The 22,065-nt window shown below is 43.0% G+C and overlaps 1 protein-coding gene across 1 annotated transcript in view; it reads left to right on the forward strand.

Annotated features, from left to right (window-relative positions):
* The window catches only part of atp6v1ba (ATPase, H+ transporting, lysosomal, V1 subunit B, member a), a 46,121-nt gene extending 26,006 nt beyond the window's left edge, over positions 1–20,115 (forward strand). Inside the window, exons 6-14 of the mRNA XM_063491540.1 lie at positions 3,823–3,962; positions 7,534–7,635; positions 10,252–10,349; positions 10,487–10,610; positions 15,425–15,575; positions 16,018–16,100; positions 16,958–17,062; positions 17,154–17,283; positions 19,425–20,115. Coding sequence (XP_063347610.1) covers positions 3,823–3,962; positions 7,534–7,635; positions 10,252–10,349; positions 10,487–10,610; positions 15,425–15,575; positions 16,018–16,100; positions 16,958–17,062; positions 17,154–17,283; positions 19,425–19,567 — 1,076 coding nt within the window. The 3' untranslated portion in view covers positions 19,568–20,115. The remainder of the gene's footprint in view (positions 1–3,822; positions 3,963–7,533; positions 7,636–10,251; positions 10,350–10,486; positions 10,611–15,424; positions 15,576–16,017; positions 16,101–16,957; positions 17,063–17,153; positions 17,284–19,424) is intronic.
* The last annotated feature ends 1,950 nt before the right edge of the window (positions 20,116–22,065 follow it).

A 22,065-nucleotide genomic window follows, 5' to 3' on the forward strand; every position in this document is an offset into this window, starting at 1 on the left:
AATGAAGCTAGGACAGCCACTGATGTTTCTTCATTAGTGACAGTTTTCTTGCGTCCACATTTTGGCAAATCCAACACTGAACCAGTTTCACGAAACTTAGCAAGCAGTTTGCTAACTGTAGCATGGGAGATGGGTGGTCTCGTAGGGTGTCTCGCATTGAAATCTGCTGCAATGACCCGGTTACTGCGTTCACCAGATATCAACACAATTTCGATCCGCTCCTCACGTGTTAACCTCTTCGACATGTCAATGGCTGTGAACAAAGAGAAACTTGTAAATAACTCATGAAAGAATAAAGTTACGTTGAAACCAAGCACACCATTGTTTTTCTTGTGACATTACCAATAAGTTTGATGTGTCACATGGCCCTCTTCCTATTGAAAAAACAAAAGTTGTATCCAAGATGGCCGACTTCTAAATGGCCACCATGGTCACCACTGTTACGAGTTCAAAAGTATTGGAGATGGATACAAGAGGAAAACCAAAATAACAACACTGGTCCGGCCGGGTTGAGTCAAACGATGATTTTAATGAACACACGTGTGGGAGATGAACACTGCACGCAGACAGCATAAGATCTCTCTCCAAAACTGCACAATAAAGTTGTTTTATAATATCAGGGCATTAGAACGCCCCCTCATACGTAAAATAGGTACAATACAATCAATGTTGACAACTTTTGACACATTTAAAAGAACATCTTCTTCTTCCTGAGGCCAGATCCTTCCCGGTAATCTTCTAACTCTGCTTATCCCCTAGAACAAACTGTCTCTTCTGCAGTACATAATTTTACAGCTACAAGGCTTTGCAAACTATTATTTAAATATTTGAACTCTCACCTAAACATGAGTCTAACTACTGTTTGTGTGTGTGCGTGTCTCAACCTCAGCATCCACTCTGTCTGTAAGGACAGAGGCCAACTCCTCATGTGTGCAATAACCTAACTGAAACCATATATGTGATATGCTGAATAAATGTTCTAATCAAATGCCACTACTCAAAGCTTAATAAAAAGAATATAAATGAATAAAGGATAATGATGAATAACAGGGTATATGTGTTTTGTAAGCGTGTTCTTTCTATAGCTCAAAGTCCTTAACCTAATAGATTGTCCGGACGTCGCGCCGGACAAAGCTTCCGACCCTCCACTAGTTGACCGAGCTCTTTTAGCAAGCACAAAAATACAATGCATGTATATAAAATGATTATCACTGCACCTGTAATAGAAAATGTTAATATGGGACAATACCTGTAATACAAGTTGTAACATAAGGCCGACAGCCTGAAGAAATACTTTACTGAAATAACGATTAATGATGATGATTAAATGAAATAATGATTAATTATTGCAAATGCACACTACTTAAAGTTTAACAAAAGATATAACTGAATAAAAGATCATAAAGAATAACATGACATAAGTGTTTCGTAAGCGTGTGCGGCCTTCTATGCTCTACGTCACTTCACTCAATAGATCAGCCAGACATCCCACTGACTGTAGCTTTTAACCCTTACTAACTTGAGCACAACTCTATAATAAGCACCAAACTGCAATATGTATAAAGATGATCATGGTTACACCTGCAATGAAAGATTATATGACTATACTAACACCTGTAAATAGAAGATTAACATGAGGTTATAACAATCACTGTAATACAAACTTTAATGTAATGTCAATAGCTTCAATAAATGCTTTAATGCAATGCTTATTATATGATTCTGATGCAATGATAATGCTGATGATAAAATACCAATAAAATACCTCTTCTTTTCCCACACCACCCATGTTGAGGAGTTTGCCGCCTCACATATACTAATGTGCCACAAACAGGACTTTAATATCACCAACCATTCCCATGTTATTACGGTGTATCCATATAAATGGCCCACCCTGTATATTCTCACAAAGTGGGTATTTGGAACACTGAACTACCAATGTGAATGATTAGAAATCAACTGCTGTACTCCAGGCCTCACCTAGCCTTCAAACCTCTCGCCTTTTAACTGTCTAATTACTTTTAAACATGTGTTTAATCTGCTAATGGTAATTATTTATTTAATTTTGAAATGTCTTTAACAGGAAATGTTTTTATTTTGAAGTACAGGAAATTATCCTAGCATTCCGCTACTCGCGGAATAGCAAGTAAATGTTCAAATGTTGAGTACACAAGACATAAATGCCAGTCTGCTCTCATTCTGCAATCAATCAATTTATTTATGAGCACATGTACAAACAACACAGGTTGATTAAAGTGCTGTACATAGTAAAAAAGTAACACGCACAAAGAACAAAACCAAAGCTAGTGAGTAAAGCTGTGTTTCAGACGGGTTTTAAGGATGTCGAGTGTTGGAGAGGTCCTGATATGAGGAGGCAGACTGTTCCGAAGTTTGAGGCCGGTCTCCTCTGGGCTTTAGTCTTATCAGCTTCTCAGCTCACCCATGTGTGTCAGTTTTCATGGCTGTTTTGGCTGAGCCAATGTATTTAAAGTTGGCTCGGCTAACGTTATGTCAGGTTGGTGCATAAGATGAGCCATCGTGTTCATGCAATTCCCAAAGTATTTAAATTTATGTAATAAAATATCGATACTCCGTGTCCGTGTGTTGAGCCAATATTCCCAAATATCACTATGCTATAGATTTTTTTTTTTCCCCCATACCACTACAATAAACCCAACCAGTCAAATGTTTGGGGTCCTACAATCCTACATGTACCATCAATACTTTATCCACACAGTTCATTGGATATTAATGCTGTTGTAAAAGGTAGAAACAGTAGATGTTACTTCAGTAGTCACAGCCATGGGTGCTTTTATAAAGTGATCTGGAAGTATTGAAGTCCTTTCTTCTGGAACAGTCTTCCATAGGTTGGATGGATATGATGGTCACTCTTTGCATGTCATGTGATCAGTCTGCATCCATAGGAGCTCGATAGGATTAACCCTAACCCCGGTCAACAGGACAACACCTAACCACTGCTTCTCTTAATGGTTTATACTTAGAGCTGTGCTGCAGCTCGTGGTCACTCTACAGGACCACAGTGGCTCTAATCCTGTGGCAGCTACACGGTTTGACATGCTGTTGTGAAATATTGATAGATTAGTGCCGGTGAACCACATGAGTGAGAGTTCCTGAGAGCAGGTCTCTGTGCACATCCTTGGATAACCCCATTCAAAGTCACTAATGAGTTGTGACTAATTCTCTGCACCCCTCATTGCTCATGACGGTAGACCAGGTTATCCACTAATTGAAAGGCCTGTCAGATGTTTTCTGTGAGAGATACTGACCTGTGTAAGACGTCTGTGTTTGACTTTAAGCAGGCAGTAGGACTGGGAAAGTGCTCTATAAGTGCAGTCACCCTTTGATCATATAGTAAGCAAGCAACGGCTTAATTGGCAGAATTCCTAACAGTCATTTGTCTAATGTAGCTGTTGTCCTTGTACTATTATTTAATTACTGCAGCTCAGAAGAGCGTGTTGAAACTGTAATGGGAAATATTTTCATTGACTCAGTATGTAGTCACTGTAACTAGAATGTAAACTATGCTCAGCACAGTTTTATTAGAGCACATGAGTGTACAGTGTAAGTTAGCTTCCACAATAACATGATATAATCGCTTCTGATTGTTCACATCAAATTAATAATCTCACTTTCCATTTAAGCAGTTGCACAGCCTTTTACTTTCTATCACCATTTTCTTATTACGTTTTTTCTGTTGCGTGTTTTGTCTGGTCAAGTCTGTGGGACTGACCTGTATGATGAACAGTGAAGTGTGCTGTTGCTTCCTTTGTGTCCAGCTGAATACATGTTTCTGTCTCCCAGGTCAGCCCATCAATCCTCAGTGCCGCATCTACCCTGAGGAGATGATCCAGACTGGCATCTCGGCCATTGATGGCATGAATAGCATTGCTCGAGGACAGAAGATCCCCATTTTCTCTGCTGCTGGGCTGCCCCACAATGAGGTGAGATCAGCATACCATTTTTTTTCTTTAGTGACAACGCCAAGAAGTCTCAATGCTGGTAAAACGCTGGGCCACTAGGTACCACTGGAAGCACTGAATATCTCTCTTTATCTTTACTGAGAATCAATCCCCATCGTAAACACCAGAGCATACCTGAGTATTAGCTGATGTAAGTGTATTTAGCATTATGTTCATGTAGTGTTTGGTGTCTCTGTAGTGGCTTCAGAACTCTGATAGCATCTTCACATGATGCCACTCGAGTCAGTGTCAGTTTAGGCAGAAGGCTGAAAATGAGGTGACCCTTCCCATTGCATGTAGTCTGTTGCAACAAGAATAACTTCATTAAACCTATTGCATTACTTCCTGTGTTCATTTGGTATTGCAAGCAGATTTTGACAAGGAAGAAGTGCATGGAGTAAAACACAAAAGTAATGTGTCTCTGTCCGGTTTGTAAGTCTGACATCATTAGCTGTTTCTGGGTCCTAAACTCCGCCCGCTTCAGGTCCCAAAGTCAAACGAACACTGCGGCATCACTGAGCGTTAAAAACTGTCTAAATTATTTCATCTTTAATAAAATGATCAGTGTTGCTGCTTTACCAGGTGTAACTATTAAGTTTAACATCCAGGAATCCATGAAAACAGAATTTATTACATTTAACAGAGTTAGAAGTTAGCAGGAAGTTAGCTCGCTAGTTTCCACCTAAACACGATATAGCATGTTCTGACTGAGAGATTTCTGACAAATTCAAACGTACAGCTCTGCTATCACTTCCAACATAAATGAAGACAGGAAACTAAAAAGAAGTGACGTTTGTAGGGTTACTGAAGTTGGGCTAGCTGGTATATAATGATGTGCTACGTGATCGCTAGCTACACAGCTATGTTAGCATAAACATAGTGAAGCTGCAGGATGAACGCTAACACTTTTCCACTCGATAAAAGTTAGCGTGAGGGTTCCTGATGGTTAGGGACAAATGCAATCACATGGCAGGATGCTGTAAACGGACCAAACTTCAGTCAGGAGAACAACTGAGATAATCCATCCACAATACGAGGTTAGTCATTAATATACTGCTGCATGGGCTGGGCTGTAGTTGCATCGTATGGGTTTAAAAACTGAGCTTTAAAATGAACAGTGGTAATAAAAACCAAGAGAGGCCGACAGTGAGCACTGACTGTTTTTAGGGGCTTGTTCAGATTAAACAGAACAAGATTCAAAGCATTAAAACATGTTAAAAACACAACAGCCATAATAAATTCAGAGTAGTGTGGTTCATACGTCCTCACTTAAAGACCAGATATGGTTCGGACAGTCTGCTCCTTAGTTTGCCAGATCACCAGAGACCAGAGGAGGTTAAAGTAGTGCTATCCACCCACCTAATACATGCTCTGTGGTCCAAATAACAACAATTAAAAAAACCCAACCGACACCAGGGAGTTTATGTCCCACTTCCTGCATACAGAAAAAGAATACGATACTAATGGGAGAGCACCATTTATATACAGTGATGGATGGTTTATCATGGAGTGGACAGATATTACAGATACATTTACAGCCACTTACATACTTTTTTTTATTTAGGTATTTATTTAGGTGTTCATGTGTAAAGGCTGAGGAGATAAAGTAGAATTTACTTCAAACAAACAGAAACAGCACTTTGTGTTTTCTTCTCTTTAGAGATGAGAGTAATGGATACGTGTGGCTCCTCCTCATCCTCACAGACGTGGACAGCTTGTGTATATGAGCACTAGCATGCATGCTGACATGAAACCATAGCAGATTACATTTGTTACAAATGTAATGATTATTTATTACATTACTGATAAAACAAGATAAAAAGAATTGACCTCAGGCTGCTGGTGATCAGTCACCAATCATTAGTGCAGCTCTCGTCTTTAGTTTGTCCTTTTGAACCGAAGTCTCTTAAACTCGCAGCTTTAAATTCAACTTTACTCTGGGAGGTGATGCCTTTACCACACTGTTGTATCATACCAAGAACTCACAGCTGCTTTGAATACACCAAAAACTTTTTGCTAGCTCAGAGGTTGAAGCTACATGCTTTGGGATATGTTGAGGTCCAATTTTGTGGAAGTCTTTCAGTGGAAATGTTTAACATGAGTGAGTGGGATGATTCACGAGTGGTAGCTGTGGTCCTTCTGTGTCATATGACAGCTGTTTTGTTTCCTTTTTGGAAGTTTTTGTGCCTCACAGTGGAAATTCATGACTCAGTTGTAGTGTGTTCATGTTCAGACACTTCACAAATGTACTACATCCCCAAATATCCCTCGGTGTATAAAGCTGGGTCAGGTTCAGTGTGTTCAGCTCAAGAGCACCAACTTTATTGTTAGGATTTCATCACCAGCCTAATTTCTGTTCTTTGGACAAATAAACCCATCATTCAGAGCCATGCTGCTAAACAGGTAGGGCACTTACAACAGCACCGCAGCACCACAGCATCCACAGCACCGCAGCATCACAGCACCACCGCAGCACCACAGCAGCACCACAGCAGCACCACAGCAGCATCACAACAGCACCACAGCAGCACCACAGCAGCATCACAGCAGCACCGCAGCACCACAGCATCCGCAGCACCACAGCATCCGCAGCAGCACCACAGCAGCACCACAGCAGCATCACAGCAGCACCACAGCATCCGCAGCACCACAGCAGCATCACAGCAGCACCGCAGCAGCACCACAGCATCCGCAGCACCACAGCATCTACAGCACCACAGCAGCACCACAGCATCCACAGCCAGATGCCCTGTCGCTGTGCATTACTTAAAACATAAAGAGCAGCTGCTGCTTATGGCAATTTATGTGATATTCAAAACCTTTATTATTGTAGAACAGAAGTGTTAACAGTTCAAACCAAAGCAGTGCTAGAGCGAGCGAATGAATCATGTGACCACAAACGCACAGGTGCTTTTTTTCTTTTAATCTGTCAGCAGGTACTTTTGAAAATATGTTCCAACATTTGTTTCCACTGTGCCCACAAAAGGATCAGTTGTGCATAACTGGACCCCAGGATCATTTTACATGATTAAGATGCTGCAGAAGTGGCCAAACAAACACACAACGTGTTCTCCACCTAATTATGGTCTGTTTGGTGTCATTGTGTCATTAAGCACACGTGACAGAGCTCATCCATGTAGGCCTTTCCCCTGTGGCCCAGGTGGCTGAATTTAAGGTGCACAGAGAGGTCAGGGCCGTGATCATTTCACACATTCACTACAGCGACACAGCTGTCTTATATGTAATGTGGTGGTTTATGTAGGGATTGAATGTCAGATATGAAAAGGTAATAAGACTGAGTCCTGATGGAGAGGCAGCTGCAGCCGCTCAGTCACAGTGTGAGTGGCTTTAGTTTCCTTGGTGATTGTCTCTTCATTAATAATAGCAGCTATAGTCTGTAAATAGCACGTGATCATTTTGAACCTCAGGTGAAGCTTTCGTATGGATTTGACTCTGCATTAGCTTACATGTTCTTTGAGAGCCTGTTGTTGACTGTTAGCCCTCCTGTCCATCCGTCTGTGTGTCTGAATCTGTTTCTTATTGGTGCTTTCAGATTGCTGCCCAAATCTGTCGTCAGGCTGGCCTGGTGCAGAAGTCCAAGGATGTGATGGACTATAGTGCAGACAACTTTGCCATTGTCTTCGCAGCCATGGGGGTAAGCAGACAAATTGCAGCATTCAGCTTTTCAAACTCTTCCCAGCCCATCTGTGGCTTTAATCCCCCTCTTAACCTTGATGTGACACCTTGTTCCCTCCTCCCGCCCTGCATTTTGTCCTTTATTCACCAGGTGATTTAACCTTTAAGTCCCTCTTGTTATTTCTGCACCTCTGAGCATAGCCCCCAGCCATGTAGACAGCTTAGTAATTCAAAGGCCACCGTCAGCCTCCCGTATCAAGTTCTGTGTTCCTCAGCTGCTCCTTCCATCTGTTGTAATGCTCAATTGTGATGGCTTGACCTCCAAGGAACACACACACACACACACACACTTGCTAAATGTAATCCTTCATCCTTTCACCTTACACAGTTCACATCCCATGGTGGTTGGTGTGTGACGACTGTGGATAAGCAGTGTTAATAGCAAATTCTATAAGGCAGCGCTTGGATATGCATTTTTAGCACACAGTGTGCACCATCACAGCATCAGAGTGAATCAAGTTGAAACGGTGTGCTGAATTTCACACCTCCAGCTGAAACTCTTCCTCCGGGTTGTCATCCTAACGCAGGGTCGGCGACCGGGACTCTTTGCTCGCTGTGACGTTTAAAAATCAGGAATTATTTTTATCTTGGTCTGTTACTTTTTTAAATGTCACTGTAAATTTATGAGGTTATGGTGATTTTGTAACATTAAAATGAAACACTCAAACTATGTGAGCTAACTGCTGATGTGTGACGCCTGCGTGTGATTTTCACCATGGATGAATCCAAGAAAAGCAAAGTTTCTGAAAACGCCTTTAATGCCACGTGTGCAGATTGATTTGTTTTCACTGCCAGTGTGCTAAACAACAAACAACAACAAGTTTGTTGTTGCACAAACACAAAGCCTTTGCTGAAAAATATGGAAATCACCTGATTCAGAAGGCTGGAGGACTGAAATTCAACTACGTGTGCTAGTTTGTTGGCTGCTCAGGAAATAGTCAGGCCCAGGAAGCCGTTAACAGCAGGAGAGTATATAAAAGAATCACTGATCAAGATTTCAGAATATCTCTTTGTCAGACTTAAAAAACAAGTGAGATTGTGCAGAAAATGAGAGATGTGTCTCTCTCTGCAAAGACTGTAACAGACAGAAACATGAAAATAGCAGAAACGTCACCAGACGGCAAATTAAAGACCTCAGCGGTCTGTGATGAGTCCAAAGGTGTACAAATCTCTACTGGTATGTGAGCTCTGCTGAGCCACAGAAAGAATCCCACTGACAGACCAAACACAGGTGTGGGGCTGTGGTGGAGGCTTTAGAGGCACCTGGTGTGGGTGGCTGCTGACAGGATACAGAGTGTGACAGAAGGGCTTTGTAGCTTCACTGCAGAAGTCACTGGGCAGAACATCGGTGATGTTTCACTACAGCCTGCACCAAACTTTTCCCTGAGAATGAATGTTGTCATTCAGATTGTGACCAAAGTCATGGCTACAGGTTTAAACCACTGTCAGGTCTGTTACTGGACCACATGGACATCCTGCTGAACAACGACGTCTGACCACGGGGAAGTGCTGACGTGCTCTGCTGCGTGTCTGGAAGAGCTGAGAACTTTCCTGGCAAGCAGAGGGATCACGATGAGCTGGAACAGCCAGAGTGGTGGAAAAGCTACACATGGTGGATATGACAGCGCAGCCCAGCACAGGCTGGAGGAGGCTTTGGCTTTCAAGTGCAAGTTGGCAGTGTTTGCCAGAGACTTACAGTGAGGTGCACTCTTTAAGAGAGATTTCAAAAAGGCTCACACTGTGGTAAAGTATCTGCAGTCACCACAGTGCAAACATGGATTCTGTGAGTTCAGAGAGGAAAACACCACATCATCCTTTCCTGTCCTTGACCATCCATCCCTGTTCAATACGACTGCATTTGCAGGTGTAAGTCAACTGGCCGACAAATATATATGTCCAAGTTCGGAGGATGGACGTCCTGGGCACGGCCCGCCGAGGACGTCCTGGGCACGGCCCGCCGGGGGTCGTCCTGGGCACGGCCCGCCGGGGGTCGTCCTGGGCACGGCCCGCCGGGGGACGTCAGTGTGTTTCTGATTGTTTTGGTCAGACTTTGCAGTGACCTGCCTGAGGCTCTGGCAGTGCTCATCGTGTCTAACAGTATAACATCAAGTCCATTAAGGAACTTTGACTCAGTCGTGGTTGAATGTGGTTCTCACAGCCATTAGTCTTAGTCACATGTGCTGTATGGTAAATAAAATGTCTGTGTAGCTGTGTCCGTTGCTGACAGTGAACTGCTCACCTGGTACTGATGTTGTGAACCTACCACATGAAACAGTAATCGAATTTCCATTTCTGAGTTGAAATGTAACTGAAGGAAGGAGGATCATGAACGTGTTTATATTAATGATGTAAACTGAACTGTAAGTCTTTATGTGGACTTTTACTGATCCACCTCGTTAGCTTGCATTACAAACATCACTTTCCCTTCGTGACAGAATGGCTTGCTGCTGTTCTTTACTATCTTTTCAGTATCTTTCCTTCAGACGTTCTTGCATCTCTCTAGGACACCTCACAGTTTGTGAAGCCACTAATGTTCCAGAGATGATTTCTGAAATGCTTATGGCATCTGTTTCAGGTCAACATGGAAACGGCCCGTTTCTTCAAGTCTGACTTTGAGGAAAATGGCTCTATGGACAATGTCTGCCTTTTCCTCAACTTGGCCAACGACCCCACGTAAGACTCAGAAATGATCTCAAGTAGTAGTCTGGCTGATGTTGTACATGTGGGCTGCTGTGTGTGTTACTCGTAATTGTTTGTCTCATGGACTGAGAGCTACTAAAGATCTTGACTTTTCTCTTGCGGCTAACTAGCATCGAGCGCATCATCACTCCCCGCCTGGCGCTGACTACAGCAGAGTACCTGGCCTACCAGTGTGAGAAACATGTCCTGGTCATCCTCACTGACATGAGTTCCTACGCTGAAGCTCTGAGAGAGGTACGACTGCCCGCCTTTACTTTCTTTGGCTCAGCTAATGTTTAGGTGGGTGTTGTTTGTCAAAATAACATCAGTGTAAAGCCAAATCCCAATGAGTCCAGTCACAACGTTTTAATATAATGGTCTGTATTCAGGGCTCTAGAGTGCAACCAATTTTTCAATGGTGCGACTAAAAAAAAATCTTTGGTCGCACTGGTGTGACCAGCTGTTCAAGTTTTTGAAAAAAAGCCGTAAACACAGAGCGGACCCGACGCATCACAATCAGCTTTCTCGGCTTTCTCACCCGATGGCACGTACACGGACACGCCGTCGGGGCTGAAAGCCGACAGCTCACTGACTCTGATGCGTCGGCGGGTCCGCGCTGTGTTTACGGCTTTTTTGCGCTAGATTCTGAGCTGCAGGTTTTGTTTCTCTCTAACCAAAATTCACTGAAGCAGCAGCCAAAGAAGATCCAAACTACGCTCCACATTTGATAAATGTCGTCATTAATCCCCTCTGACTTTTGCTGTTTTGCTTCCAGCACGATAAAAACTTCATGCACAGCTCTCTGTGTACTTCAAGAACAGTTTCCCGTCTCAAATCTGTGTTTTCTGCATTATTCATTCGTTTATTACCCACCAGTCTACCGTTGTTTACAGCTGTCTGTTTTTATTTTTACTTAAATGTCCTCGGACAAGAAAGCCTAATTTCTGCTGTTCAATACTGAAGAAATGTAAACTTTTTAAAACTATGCAATATTGCAGAATATTTTAAAGTTTATCTGCTATAAAAACAGGGCAGGAAAATCTCCTTCATGTTTTTCTGTGTTTTATTCTCAGTTACTTTGACACAAAGGCATCTGCTGTGATGCTCACACCTCTGATGAAGTCTCACATGTATCAGTACTGATAAATCATAAGAATTATAATATTTCTGACTGTCTGAGGCTAAATCAAATTGAATCGAATCAGGACCTCGTGAATCGGAATCGAATGGATTACAGAAATCAGTGATGATACCCAGCCGTAGTGAGCAGCCTAGGCCCGACAGAAGTGGATGTAGCTGTGGGTAAAAAGGTGAAAAGAACTACTGATAACTTTTGTGTTAAGTTAAGGTCTGATCCTTCTGAAATTCACAGCCCCTGCTCTGACACAGAGCCATCAACCTCTGGGCGCTGAAAAAGCAGCAGTGTATCCAGGAAACACATTCTATGCAGCGATAAATGCCCAAGAGTCCCCTCTCCCCACTGCCTTTCAGCAGCAAACAGGTCGTCAGAGGAGCCGTTGTGATGATTAAGTTTAACATTGTCTACAATATCACCAAAGAGTGCCAACGCACTTTAAGCACGAGCACAAGATTGTTAGTGAATCATTTACAAATCAATAGTGTCTGTATGGACAGCAATTTCCCCCCCCCAAAAAAGTGCACATGTAAAACTGCGGTGTTCAGTGATACGGTTGAAAAATTTGGGTGCGCCTAACTTTTGCCCTGGTGGCGCACCAGGGCAACGGTGGCAAAAAGGTAGCCTAGAGATAGGGCTGCTCAATTAATCGAATTTTAATCGTGATTACGATTTGGGCTTTCAACGATCATTAAAAATGACTGAGCCGATTATTAGCTCCTCCTCTCGCGCTGCTCCGTGTGGCAAATCGAGCGCACCTCTCTGCGTTTCGAACACGCGTCACAACAATTAAGAAGACCCGAGGGAAGCTCGGAAAGCTCGGAAAGCTAAGCAGAAGTTATTTGGAGAGGAGAGGATAATGGCTGCTGAAGAAAGAATGCCGTTGGTTGAAAAGAGAGGTAAAACGACTTCAGTGGTGTGGAAACATTTTGGGTTCGCGGAGTCAGACGTGGATCAAGTAGACATAGTGTGGAAACTCTGCTACGGTGTCGTAGCTGCACCACAGAACAACACTACACATTTATTCAATCATTTGAAGACCGCTCACAAAGTGACAAACGATCAAACAATGAAGGAACATAGAGAAAAACTCTCGACAACACCTGCTTCATCCTCACAGACTTCCATTCACGCTCCCCTGTACAACGCGACTAAATATCCCAGCAGCTCCCAGAGACACGAGGAGATAACAAACGCGATAACGTTTTCCTCGCCAAAGACCACTGCTCAATTAACACAGTGAACAACCAGTATTATGCAGTATTTTGAAGTTCACTAAACATAGATGTTTACATTTTTCATTTATTTTTTATATTGCAAACATTTGCACTGTTTTCAGTATTTGCACACTATTTTATATTATTTTTTGACATCTTTAAAGCCATTATTCAATACATTGTTATTGTTAAATAAATATCGTCAAATAATCGAGATCTCAATTTCAGTGAAAATAATCGTGATTATCATTTTTGCCATAATCGAGCAGCCCTATCTAGAGCCCTGTGTGTTAAGGTCATTAACTCTACCGCTGGTTTGGTTTTGTTGTTGTTGTTTCAATGCAGATAAGTGTGTTAAACAAATCCAATGACTCCTTATACCCGGGCTCACAGTCGTCGTGGTTACTGGTTTTTCTTTATGAAAGAATCTACTCAGCAAAGGTTGATACATTTTACATTTACCATGCTGACCTGAAGAGTCTTTGGACGACTGTGGTAGGAAGAATCCACATTTTAAATGTTTTTGGTGTTTCACATGAGTCCCGTAATAAAAAGTGTTAACCTCACGAGCAACTCTTGGCCTAGGAGTCTTTACCCCACAGTGACACCACTGAGATTCCCTAATACTGACCAAAGAACAGTTAAACACTGCTTACATGGTGACAACATTGACTCATAGACAGCAACACATTTTTCTGGCACAGCTTCACTTCCGAGGTGCACGGAGAAGACAGAGCTGATGTTGTGGACACTCCAGCGACACTTACAGGATTAGGGAGCAGCTCTTTATTAGGCGACCAGCGTGTTTCAGCTTGTGGCCTCCTGGCTCATTGCAAGACGTCAAACTGTTTGTGTTTAAATTAATGTTAATTGGTCAGCTGGTTTATTTGTACTGCAAGTGTCGCTGGAGTGTCCACAACAACATTAACTCATGTCATCATGCTGCTGTGCATGAAAAGGGGAACATTTTGCTTTAGGTTATCACATTTCCATGGCTGATATTTGCTGCCAGAGGCAGACAGGCTTTTTACTGTGTAATTGTATGCAAGTTGTACCTCTGAGAGTGAAAACAAAAGCCAGATCTTCATGGGTGTTGGTGGATTATATATCCATTGTCACAGAGGCTTTACTGAGCAGTGTTCTGCAGGAAACCTGAGATGCTGCCATAACCCAGGTAAATATAAATCAGCTGAATAATCCCTTCAGGCTCAGTGTCATCTGTAGAAGGAAGGTAACGTGGTCAGCGAGTTCTTCTTCTCAGTATTAAATCCTAGAAGTTGTTTTTAATTGTGTCCTATTCTTTTCACATTCAGTTTACATGCAGCTTTTCCATCTGCTCTCTCACTCTGCCGCACACATATATATATGTATATGTATGCCACATATTCAGCAGTGTATGGTAAATACTGAATCCTCTCTCAAGCAGCACTCTGGCACAAAGTCAACACCCCCCAATGTAAAACCTCAGCAACATTAGCACAAAGGTGATAGACTCACTAAAGTCGTGAGCTCCTGCTGAAAGGGAGGATAATGTGTCCTTCAGTCTACTAGGAAATACCTTAACTTCATTATTGTAGGTCTGGCTTTAAAAGGAAATGGACCCCCCCGATCCCCACTCTCCTCACACCCACTGCCCTCCTTTCTCCTTGTTGTGAGGAGTCGGGTCCTCTCAACTCACTCTTTTGTGTCTCCGTAATAATCCTTTTGTGTTGCACAGTTTGCTGTTTCAATATGTTGGCACAGCACAGTGTGGGTTTTTAAAGGGTGCCTGTGTGTTTGCTGTCCATAACCTTGGCACATGTACGGCTGCACCAATAGTCAACTGAGCCTCGGGCAACTCGATGGGTAATTCAGCACGTACAAAGAGCCGGGACATTAACATTTAACTTCTGTTTCCATTCACAAGCGTGAAGGTTGAATTTTGCATTGACTCTGCTGTTCAGTATAGTGTAGACTGCCCATCAACCTTTGAATCCACACATGAATAGGATCCATTTTCTTTCCCTCTTGCTCTGAATCCGGTTAACTTTTAGAACAAAGATTTGCTTTGGTCATTTTTGTAGAGGGTCTCAAACAGAATGGCAACATTTCCAACCAGCTCTTTGCCTCTTTTGTAACCAAAATGGAAGAGTCAGCATCACTTGACTCTGCAGAAGTAAAGGCTAGTGTTTGTGTCTTTGTTTTGAGTCTTACAATAATTTTATGTCTTCAGTTTAAATGCCAAATCCTGTGTTGCAGCCCCTTTACCCTAAGGATGCAGAATGATGAGGTACCAACCTCTGAATTTGTTTAAATCAGGTGTGAAAACACTCATATAGCAGCTATCAGTTTTTAAAGTTTCTTTTTCCAAACATATTGGACTTGGAGGGGATCATTCCCTAACCTTGGTCCAGGGTCACAGTGGTGAGCAGCACCGTCGCCCCACATCAACAACGTTTCAGACCGTGGAGTTTGTGTTGTCTTCCTCCACCAGTCTGCTCCAGCTTCCTCCCTCCCATGGGTGGTAAATAACTGCAGATCTGTGGTTAACTGTAACCAGTCTAAAGTGTTTGGACTGGCCAGTGAGACCAGTAAAGACTAGACTATATCCAATACCAGTGACCAAAATAAATGACACAACTTTAACATTTTTCCCAGATGTGATTCAAATATAAAGGAAATGAGAATGTCTATTTACAGCCTTTGTCTTGCTTCCCCCAACTCCTCCTCACCTTTAGGTCTCTGCTGCCCGAGAGGAAGTACCCGGGCGTCGAGGGTTTCCTGGCTACATGTACACAGATCTGGCCACCATCTATGAGCGCGCCGGCAGAGTGGAAGGCAGAAGCGGCTCCATCACCCAGATCCCCATTCTGACCATGCCCAACGATGGTGAGAGCACACCGCCTGCAACAACAGCTGCCATAGCTCTGAACCTGAAGCGCATCAGTCATTTTTCTACCTGTGTGTGGTCATCACAGTCATCCACCTTATATGATAATTCCCTGTCCTTAAATGAATTAATCTGTCCTCGAGGCTACTGAATTAATGGAGGAGGTATCTAAAATGGAATGAGTAGACATTTTTGATGCCGTCAGTTACCATGGGAACATGTATGAAGAGCCTGCTCCTGTCTGAACACGAACCCCCCCTTACAACACTGCAGGGAGGGTGATTGTGTTGGCTTTTACAAAACACTGCTGGTGTTTCCAAGGGCTCTCTGCTCTGGAGGAACACAGCCTCTGTGCTGGTGCAGTTTGAATGGCTGATATCGTCTTATATTCATCGTGTTCCAGTGTGCACGTTCAACAGATGCATTTGTCTCTTTGAACAGACATCACTCATCCCATTCCTGATCTGACTGGATACATCACAGAGGGCCAGGTGTATGTGGACAGACAGCTGCACAACAGACAGGTATGTGTCGGTCAGGGCTTGAACCTGTGGCTTCACACGCTGGTCTCACATGCCTCACTTTAAAACCTGAAAAACAATATTAACATAATGATAACTGATGATATCTGCAGACGATTGTTCTCAATATCATTGTGTTGTGCCCAGGTCCTCCGTGTCCACCTGAGGCGGCCCTATCACATCAGTCTTTGTACCAAGAGCACATGCTCACTACACGCATGTAGATCTACATGTTTGATGGACACTCGACCAAACAGAAACATCGTTTTTTTAAGTAAAAGTTTTTTGGGTGTTTTTTTATGTTGTCTGACAAAGTCAGTATGACAGGAAATGCTAACCTGCCAGAAGGAGAGTCTTTGGTCCATGTGCTGCACACGTGGTTTTTCCTCAAACTGTGATGTGTTTGACATGAGTCGGTCTCCTCTAAGGTTATGATCCAAGCTGTAAACCAAAGCTAGACTGAAGACTCTTTAGTGTTTCCAAACTACATGATCCTGTACATTTCAAAGACTCATCACACTGTAGCTCTGCTCTGCGTGCTGTACCTTTCTCAGGTGTTGTGTTTTTGGACAGCAGCAGGGACACATGGGACTATGAGCTGTGAATGTTAGAGCACAGCTTGCTAATGAGTTTGTCCTTATCTTGTTCCACACCCAGACTTTTCATCCCAGTTAAATCAGACTTTGGTCAGAGTTGTTTGGACAGGTCTCACCTAAGAAATCCCACTGCAGAGTGGACACAGCACAGAGAGATCTTTTAAAGAGCCGGCCTGTTTTTCTCTCATTTGGAGCTGAACAGTTTCCATTTGTGCGTTACCACAATATCCAGTAACACCTGTAACCTCATTCTACGTCTTTCAGATCTACCCACCTATCAACGTGCTGCCCTCTCTGTCCCGTTTAATGAAGTCTGCCATTGGAGAGGGGATGACCAGGAAGGACCATGCTGATGTGTCAAACCAGCTGGTAAACAGTCTCGCACGTTGCACCATGAATAATGTGTATGAAGAGGGCAGCAGTAATAGTTCACACAGTGAGTGTGTGTGTTTGTGTGCAGTATGCCTGTTATGCTATCGGTAAGGATGTCCAGGCCATGAAGGCCGTGGTGGGAGAAGAGGCGCTCACCTCGGATGATCTGCTGTATCTGGAGTTCCTGCAGAAGTTTGAAAAGAACTTTATTGCTCAGGGTAAGAAAAAGGATCTGCACACCTACAGACTGGTTTACAGCAGCGTTGTATTCACACTGTGTGTAACAGGAATGTGTCCGCGACACAATAACACAACATTTCATATACAGCATTTTGTTCACATTGTTTTCTCCTACTTTCCTTCATCTGTGACCTCACTGACACCTTTTTTAGATTCAAGTCGTCAGTTTCAAGTATTTATAAAAAGGTTGGTTAGAAGAGCTGAAGGAGGAAAGCAGGGCAAGATGAACTGCTACAACTAACTGATAGCTTTTATTTTAAAAGTTCCACATATTTGAAGCATCTTGAGACACTAAGGGCCTTTATTTTGAAGGTGTGTCTCGTCCCTCCTCCTTCATCGTGTGAGTCAGCTTCCTCGTAGTGCTGGGTGGTTTTTGTGACTGCACTTGGGGACACATTCAGAGTTGTTCCTCTGTTCCTTCAGGTCTTAAACTAATGATGGACGGTGGTTTGTCTTTACTTAGCTGGTTGGTTCGTTATGATCACCACCTGGGACTGTCAGCCTCGTGTGTAGGATCAACTGTGCTTCCGGTCCATTGGACCCTGCTGTGAAGCTCAGCTCAGTGTTTGCACTGCACTCACAGTGAAGACTGTTATTTGTTTTGAATATGATTTGTAACATTGTTACTGTTTAGTAAACAACAGATATTTAGTTATTATCTCCCAGCAGTGAGGTCAGCCTGTAATCAGCATGTAAAGTAATCTAAGAATGAAACTATGGGCTGTTTTTCTTCTCTGTCAGAGCGCTCTGCTGTGAATACCTGCAGTTATTTTGGCATTTATTGTATGTCTGAGGTTACGTTTGTTCCTGGAAAATATTGATCTGTGAGGGTTCCTTCTTTTCTTCCCTTTGAGTGACTAACGTGTTAAAATGGCGTAATCTTCTTGGTAAATACTGTACATACAGAGCCGTATTCCTCTTTTCAACACTAATAGATTCCAGTAGTGTAGCAGAGAGAAATATGTTCCCCTGTGCATCCCGACAGCAGTATCCAAAGCATGTGGGAAACATAAGAGCAGAGTTTCTATGGAGGTGGCGACAGCTCTGCAGATGTCAGTGATGGGGCTGCTGCAGGTACTCAGGTCTCACTGATCATTTCAGTTATTAGCTGCTGCTGAGTCGCTTTGGATAAACTGAGCTTTGGTTCAAATAAAAAATGAAAGCACGATGAAAAGGTGTATGACATTCTCCAGAGTGCTCCGTCATGGAGTACACACCGCACGTTACATTTGCTCATGTCAGTGTTTAATCAGCGAGTACCTGACGTGCTCTTTGTGTTATTGTAGGGTCTACCTTCCAGTATAAAGCACCTGGAGGCGACTGCTGTTGAGATTTGTTTCTATATAAATACACTTGAATTTAATGAGAGGCTTTTTCATTGTTGTGTTCGCATCACGTTTCTATTTTAAACTGCACCTTTTGATAAAAGCTACATGTAAGGTTACTGCAGTTATAACACTGGATGCAGTAGCGGTTTTAGATACAGGCGACACGGGCGGTTGCCCGGGGCGGCATCGTGGTGGGGGGCGGCATCACGGGCATTGGCAAAAAAAAAAATGCTCGTACTCATGCTGCCCCGACATCATGCCAGTGCATATTGGGAATGGCATAGGCACCGATCGGTTTTCTATCGCCCATTAGCTGGGAGTAAGGGCGCCCTCCGTTTGCGAGGTGCGCCTGCTGCTTGCGGCACAGGGAGGAGAGGGCGGGGCGGCGGGGGATTCTCTGGGTGGCTGGAGCAGCATCTAATAACCAACTTGCAAAATAAAACAAAATAAAAACAAACCAACAAACACGAAAACACCAGACATTATGATACAGACTTATAATTTGCACCGATGTTTTTTCGAAATTCTATAAGCGAAAAGTGAGCGCGAGAGCCCTCAGTGCGCCTGCTCGCTGCTGAAGTCAAAGTAAACTTTATTGTCATCTCCGCTACAGTCCAGTATATAGAGAGACGAGACGACGAGGCTCCAGTTACAGCAGTGCAAGTAAACAAACAATAAATATAAGAAGAGTAAGGTGTGTTCGCCCGGGGCGCCAAACAGGCTAGGACCGCCACTGGCTGGATGTGTTGGTGTGTGTACGTTTTGCTAACTGTGATTGCTCTGTGTCTCAGGCCCATACGACAACAGGACGGTGTACGAAACCTTAGACATCGGCTGGCAGCTGCTGCGAATCTTCCCCAAGGAGATGCTCAAGAGGATTCCTCAGAGCACCCTGGCAGAGTTTTACCCCCGAGAGTCTGCTGCTCGTCACTGAGGCACACTTCACCATGCTCTGGCTCTGCTAACAGGCCCTGTTTCCATGTCTCAGTAATAATATCCCCCTCCTTTAGATTCACTGTAGTGTGTTCGTGTATGAAAAGTGTCTGAGTAAAGAGTAAGCCTATCCTAATCAGTCCTTATTTATTGTGCTGTTATATATCAAGATCTTCTTTTTCAAATAAAGCCCAACGAAAGCAAAGCAAAAGGTTTCCTGTAGAGCCCCGTGATGATACCACCATGTTCTCAGAAATCCCTTAAGATGTTATTTCATAATTTAGTAACTGTACAGAAACACACGTACAGGTACTGGTGTTTGTTTGAAGGACGGTCAGTCCTCTTTACTCTCCGTGTTACGTGGACCTGGATACTTTCTTCTGCCCTCTGGACCTTCTTGCTTCTTCTCTGCATTTACATTTTTGTGGTGTTTTGATTTGTCTTGCAAAAACATGAGTGAGTGTATTTTAAAGAAATCACATCTGTGTGCAGAAACAGTTTATTGTGCAACCATGGTTCTGTGAGTTTACATTAAATTATATGACAGTGCTTTGTTGTGTGTCCTGGATCATTGTCCCCTCCTGCCAACATCTGAGCTAGAAAAACACATCTGTTAGCAGCTGTAACACAAGTATAAATATGTGACTACAAGGCTTCCTCATTCTTTCTTTGTTAGAGCTGTGAACTCGAAATGAGCTCTCCTAGTTTGTGCTGAGACACCCAGTGTCCTCTCTCACTGCCTTCATCAGCTGTTAGCTAGCATCAGATGAGCCAGTGTGACAGTTAAGCTAACATCGTCCTTCTGTGTGGAGCTGCTACAGGATGTGCTGCACACAAGAAGAGCAAAGCATAAATGAAGGCTTTGTGTTTGATGTTGGTCTGGTTTAGACTTAATTCTTACAGAATGTGTTTGAATGGAAAATTAATATGCAAAGAAAAAACCGTGCAGCTGTCTGTTCACTGTATCGAAGCCACGGTTCATTTATTGTGACTGAAGTGGATAAAAACTAAACAGGCAGCATTTTCTGTTGCATGCGTTTGTTTACTTCTACTGTTGATATTTCTATTTTTAATGTTGATGTCCGCGTGTTAGAATCACGGAATTATTATTATTGTTATTGTTTTTGTTGTTCTTTTTAATCCTTTTGAGGTTAAAGTGGAGATTCTAGTTCAGACACAAACCTCCACGGTCACTGAACTCGTACTTCAGAGCCGGTTTTTATTACAAAGAAGGAAATGATTCCTGTTCTGGCACAGAAACACAGTGAGGTGATAAACACGCATAAAACCACAGAATTAATGTGCCAAGGTAGGTGTCTGTGGAAAGGACATTTCTACACAGACGAGCTTTCAAGTCCTGTTTTCATTGTTTGATATTATTATTTATATTTCTGGTTTTATTGTGAAGCACTTTGTGACTTGTATCTATGAAACGTGCTGTGTAAATACATTTGACTTACAATCAGCTAGACATGTGAGCGGTGACGTTTAGTGAAACAGTGAGAGATGAGCGTCGTTACGTTACCGACAGAAATGACACGTTTATTATTGTCACGTGGTGTCTGACGTTTTGCCTGATTATTTGTATCCTCTGTATCTTTACTGTATAAAGAGCCAAGACCTCCAAAGTTTCAGGAGTAACAAGTTATTAAAGGAAGTATTTGGGAACTAAAAATCAAGAATGACAGATACAAGGTTATCAGCGGTTACATCCTCGTACAATAAAGAGGATGTGTTGCATGATTCATAAAGCCATCTACACTAAGCTTGTTGTAAAGGATGCAACAGCCGTGGCAGTTCGTGTGGAATCAAGTGTAATCCGCACATCCCGACTTTATTCTCAAAATAATCACTAATATTGTTCCTCATCCTAATGTGGCCCTAATGCTCCCAGCGTCTCTTGTCTGTGCTATCTCAGCTGCACTCTTATCTCGTGTCCACCTGGGCAGGTGTGTCTTGAAAGAACACTTCCTGTTGAACTTTGGACAAGGATTTTTGTCATGGCTGCGGAAGAACTCGACAGAATTCATGTTATTACAAACCTGTCAAATCAGGGTAAGTTTCTTTTCTGGTCCCTGTCCTGTAGCAGTGTTTCCAGTAGTAACACTGCATTTTACTACCGTGACATCACAGCCCAGCAGTTTTAAGATCCTGAACAGTGTCTTTAAGATTTACTGCTTGCCTAGTGTTGAGGGCTGGGTTATCACATAGCTGCTTATTTGCCTTCTCTAAGGGTTTTGTTTCTATGGCCAAAGGTGTGTACAGTAAGACTTTAACTTGACATAACAACTCTGCCAAAGTCTAACGTGGCCTGTGGATTAAACACCTAATCTTAAATCAAGCCTGTGGTGAAAAAAGAGGTTGGACCCAATTCAAGACCCCTCGTGTCATTCTATGTAAAGCACACTTTGGTTGAGACAGCAAGAGAAGCACGCGTGTAAGGCAGGATAATCCATGTAGATGACCTACTTCTGGGTTTTGCGCACGCTTGCTGACTGC

This window comes from Pelmatolapia mariae, linkage group LG13 (assembly GCF_036321145.2).
Source record: "Pelmatolapia mariae isolate MD_Pm_ZW linkage group LG13, Pm_UMD_F_2, whole genome shotgun sequence".
Classification (NCBI taxonomy): Eukaryota; Metazoa; Chordata; class Actinopteri; order Cichliformes; family Cichlidae; genus Pelmatolapia; species Pelmatolapia mariae.